The 5,093-nt window shown below is 55.5% G+C and overlaps 1 protein-coding gene across 1 annotated transcript; it reads left to right on the forward strand.

Moving 5' to 3' along the window:
* The first annotated feature begins 3,456 nt into the window (after positions 1-3,456).
* On the forward strand, positions 3,457-4,885 carry LOC123051339 (protein STRICTOSIDINE SYNTHASE-LIKE 10). The gene is made up of 2 exons (XM_044474198.1): positions 3,457-4,158; positions 4,248-4,885. The coding sequence occupies exons 1-2, from the start codon at positions 3,608-3,610 to the stop codon at positions 4,726-4,728; spliced, it is 1,032 nt and encodes a 343-aa protein (XP_044330133.1). The 5' UTR covers positions 3,457-3,607; the 3' UTR covers positions 4,729-4,885.
* The last annotated feature ends 208 nt before the right edge of the window (positions 4,886-5,093 follow it).

Here is a 5,093-nt window from a genome sequence, read left to right on the forward strand (position 1 = left end):
AGTAATCGATTCAATTTTGCCATGTCAGTACTACTCACACGGCAATTAGAAAAGCTAATAAAGTTCACCATGGTCAATGTAATAATAATGCCATGTTTCGTAAGGTAATTTGCCATGCTAAATCCAATAAAACTGCAATGTCAAAGCATATTGCACAATGTATAGCATTTCAGTTTTCACTGAAAAAAGAGGCACTGAAAAACTACAAATGAATTTGGCATGGTCATATCGTCGTCTGGCCATTTGTGAATTTCACATGGTCGGTGAAAAAATAATTTGCCACTATCAATATAAATAAAAGTGCCAAAAAAATACCAGTAGAGATAGACATCATCTGAGCTTAACGATTGTAGCCACGGAAATTGATGAACAACATCTGAGCTTAATCATGGTTGCCATTTTCATACAATTTTAATGTTGTGGGAGTAATTTCAAAAGGATAGTTGTGACGAAACATGGCAAAAATGACATAAAAAGTAACCATGGCTCAGTGGATGTAAGTTGCCACACACATATGATAGAAGTTGCCATGTTTGTGAGTCAGAGGACCTAGACATCTAGAAAGTGTGATTTATCAAAAAAATGTCAAGCTACTGCTCTACCACACACCCAAGGATTGGCTAACACGAACAGTCCGCTACCCACGCTCTCCCCAGAGCCAGAACCGCCGCCTCTGCAAGTCGCCGGAAACAAATGACGGATGGAGTCATGGAACCCACTCACCTAGCAGCCCGCCGCTGATACGCCGCCGTGGGGCACTAGATCTATGTCTTTGGGCTGGTTGGAGCATGAAAGGCATCGAGCGCGCAGGCGGGAGCACCGACCCGCTACCACAACGCACGCGCCAGGCGTGTTGCAGGCCTCCATCGACAGGCTCCCGCGCCTAACGCTGGCGAGCCAGGATCCCCGCTCCTCACGCCGACGATGCGAGCGGCCAACAACAGGATTGCCGACTGGTGAGTAAGAATCCAAGGATGGAGGGGTGAGGGTGGCGTTGCTTCAGAGCGGGGGAGCAGAGGCCGGCGAGTACCTATAGACAGAGGCGGAGGCGCGCGAGCTGCCGTTCCATGGCCATCGGATCTGGCGTGTGATGCAGATCGGCGGAGCTGCAGATGAGAGGTCGACATGGGCAGCAGGCCAGGGCACCAAGAGTATGCCCGTCGTCAACGACGGCCAGCTGGTCCCCAGCCTCCCCCTCCAACCTCGGCGACGTGGAGGCGGACGGCGAGGTGTCGACTCCCGGCCTGCCGCTGCGCGCGCCCAGCCAGCTCTCCAGCTTGGCGCTCCCTGCCGCCGTCGTCTCTGGAAACGGCAACGGGAACCGGCCTCCCCCACCAACCTCGGCGAAGCGGAGGCGGTCGGCGAGGTCCCGCGCGGTGATGGAGATTGCAGTGGGGAGTGGCGAGAGTGACGAGGAGAGAAGGCAGTGGGGAGGGGAACGGATAACTAGTCCGGGCGAAAGCGTCAAGTGCCACACGTTCGGGCGAACGCTCTACCACCCGCACGCCTCACTATGCCTACGTGGCACGGGAGATGCCGGCTGATTCCTGTAAGATTCGTGCACTGCAATCAACAGTGATTAGCGCGTGTGGGTGAGATGCAAACGCCCACACGTGTGGGCGTTAGTGTTTCCGAAAATGTATTAGTACTCTCTCCGCCCACTTGTTTATGAAAAGGGAAACGTTTGGGGCCGGGGCACCGGCCGAAGCTTCGGCCGGTCCAGTCCACACGCGCACGCCGCGACCCAGTCGCGAGCAACCACGTGGCGCTGCGGATCTCGCGAATCTCGTCTCATTCCCGTCTCGCAGCTCCGCGGATCTCGCCCCCATCCTCATCTCCTGCAGCTCCGGCGCCCACATCTCGCCGTCGGCCATGGAAGGTCGAATCCCCTGCGCGTCCATGGATGTAGATCTCACCCCGCCATGCTTTACAGCCCGTTTCGCCATTGGATGCAGCCCGTTGACCAATCCCCATCCCCGGTGGTTGCAACTCCCACACGTCTCGTGCTTCTGCCTCGCCGCCGACGAGCCGGGCGCGATGGTCGACACGGGAGGCTTCTGCAGAATCGTCGCACCCCCTCATGTTGCAACCATTTTAAAAAAAGCTTCATCCCCCTAGATGAAAAGCTTCAACCGGATGTAGAGAAAGCTACAAGCGGTCAGCGCCATCGCCGGAAAGCTACAACCGTTGACATGAAATGCTACATCCTTCGATTAAAAAAGCTTCAACCGAAACGACACAAAAAGCCTTGACCAAGTGCTGCTAAAAATAAAATAGCTACAACTTTTGGTAGAAAAGCTTCAACGGTTGTTGGAAAAAGCTCCAACCATTGAGAGGGAAAGCTACAACTAGACACTATGAAAATAAGAAAGCTTCAACCAGCGACGGCTGGAGGTGGAAGAAGATGATAAAATGCTGCAGTTTTGCTACATGCTTCAACTGGCATAGATTTTTGCTACAACTGGCATAGCATTTTGCTACAACTGGCATAACATTTTGCTACAACTAGCGTCACGTTTTGCTACAACACACAGCCGGCGTCGCGGTTTTGCTACAACTAGCATCGTTTTTTGCTACAACCGGCATAATGTTTTGCTACATCCATCACGGCCGAGCTGCGACCCAGCACGGGTTTCTGTGAATTCCGGCGGCGAGATCCAGCACGGGGGGCAGGGGCGGATGCTGCAACCGTCGCCGGCGAGCTGCTACGGGCTCGCGGCGAGCTGCTACGGGCTCGCGGCGAGCTGCAACCTCGACCGGCCGTAACGGAGCTCGAGCCCAAATCCATGGCGGCAAGGAGGTCATGACGTATGTAAGACATGATTGAAGCAATCCCAAGGCGGCTTGATAGGTGGGGGAGCCCCTCGTCGACGTGATTCGGCCGCGGGGAACGAATAACAGGCGGATCTAGCCGCCGCCGCTGCGGATCGGGGACGGGCAGTCGTGGGGGGATCCAGCTCCCCTGTTTTTCTTGCTGTGGCTGTTCGTACACGGTCGCAACAAAACTGTTCTTTTTTGCTGCAACGGCTGCTTCAGTCCATGTATGCGCGCAGATCTAACGGTCCATGCAAACCGCATCGGACGGCTGGGCCTTGACCGGCCCAACTGTTGGACCGGTGCGCCGGCGCAGATCGCTGCCCTTATGAAAACGGGGAGAATAGTAATTTGCGGCTGCCGCGGACGTACACAGATGATGCGAACGTGTCCGCTTGCATCCCTATGCTAGCCCGCTACACCAGGTAGCCAAGTCTTTGGAAAACCCCGTTCGGTGAAACGGATTGGAATATGACACGTGCTTGTACTTCGTTCACGTCCACCCGATTAGTAACCGACGGTCCTTATCCGTGACACGTGTCACCACTCCGAAGAACTGTCCACCCCCGCGTGAAGCTGGCGATTACAGCTCGATCGGAATCTCCTCGAAAGCAGGAGAAAGGTTACAACTCTTTCTCAATGGCAGTTCCAATTCAAACTCCGGATCCAATGTGATTGTGCCCTTTAAATCTCGAGCTACCTGCCGTGAAAGAACTCACACGAAAACCAAGGAAAGTCGTTCTGCTCGATCGCCGCAGCGTTTGTTCCGACGAATCCACCGGCGCCGCAACCCATGGGGCGCCGCGGATCCGCGAGCGGGTGGCTCGTCCTCCTGCTCGCTCTTCTCGCCGTCTCTCTGGTGCCGTCGTGCTCGGCCGCGGAGGTAAAGACCAGCCCGACGGAGTGGAGCCTCCACCTCCCCCTGCCCAACGGCGTCACCGGCGCCGAGAGCCTCGCATTCGACGCGCGCGGCCAGGGCCCCTACACCGGCGTCTCCGACGGCCGCGTCCTCAAGTGGGGCGGCAGCTCCGTCGGCTGGACGACCTTCGCCCACCACGCCAACTACAGGAAGTTCCCCATGTGCACCGTGCCCGTGGCGCCGTCCGAGGAGACGGAGAGCCTGTGCGGGCGGCCGCTTGGGCTCGCGTTCCACCGCAAGTCCGGCGACCTCTACATCGCCGACGCATACAAGGGGCTCATGAGGGTCGGCTCCGACGGCGGCGAGGCGGAGGTGCTGGCCACCAGTGCTGGTGGCGTCCGGTTCAACTTCGTCAACGGCATTGACATCGATCAGGTCACTGGCGATGTTTACTTCACCGACAGCAGCGTGACATATCCACGAAGGTACGTACAATGTGCACTAATCCAGATCTCTTCTGGACGCAAAAATTCCAAGTTGGTAAAACTAAATTTACAACTACTGATCCATGCAGGTTTAATACGGAAATCATGATGAACGCCGACGCGACAGGGAGACTGCTCAAGTACGACGCGCAGACGAAGCAGGTCACCGTGCTCAAGGACGGCTTACCGTACCCCAACGGTGTCGCGGTGAGCCACGACAGGACGTTCGTCGTTGTCGCGCACACGGTGCCGTGCCAGGCACACAGGTACTATCTCCAGGGACCAAAGGCTGGCCACTACGAGCTGCTCGCCGACCTGCCGGGCTACCCGGATAACGTGCGGCGGGACGGGAAGGGCGGCTACTGGGTGGCGCTGAACCAGGAGAAGGGGCGCCCGGGCGCGACCACAGCCCCAGTGAAGCACTTGGTCGGTGTCCGGCTCGATGGCGGTGGCGTTGAGGTCGAGGAGCTGACGGCGGCCAAGGGCGTGACGCTCAGCGAGGTGACCGAGAGGAAAGGACAGCTGTGGCTCGGCTCCGTCGAGCTCGATTATATCGGCCTAGTTGCCTAGTTACCAATAATCCTATACGTACTAGTCTTTTTCTTATATAGATACATTACTAGTTTTTTATTAGAAGATTGTCATAATGTGGTCAGTCGTTGGTTAATTTGTTGGTGGACATAATTGAGCTCGTTTTTAACATAAATCCAGAAACAATATTAGACGATGGCATGTATATATCGTGTGGGACTGTGCATGCACGTCGTAAAACTTAAATACACAGACCGAGTTCGTTCAAAAGTCCAGTTAAATAGCTGGATCGAAATTCTCTCAGTTCAATAGATCTATTTGGCGAACAAAGGCCGAACGCTTAGTCTTCCATCGAATGACAATAGAGGGATAAACCCGCAGAAGAAAAACCGCTCCAGCAAGGA

Source organism: Triticum aestivum, chromosome 2D (assembly GCF_018294505.1).
Source record: "Triticum aestivum cultivar Chinese Spring chromosome 2D, IWGSC CS RefSeq v2.1, whole genome shotgun sequence".
Lineage (NCBI taxonomy): Eukaryota > Viridiplantae > Streptophyta > Magnoliopsida > Poales > Poaceae > Triticum > Triticum aestivum.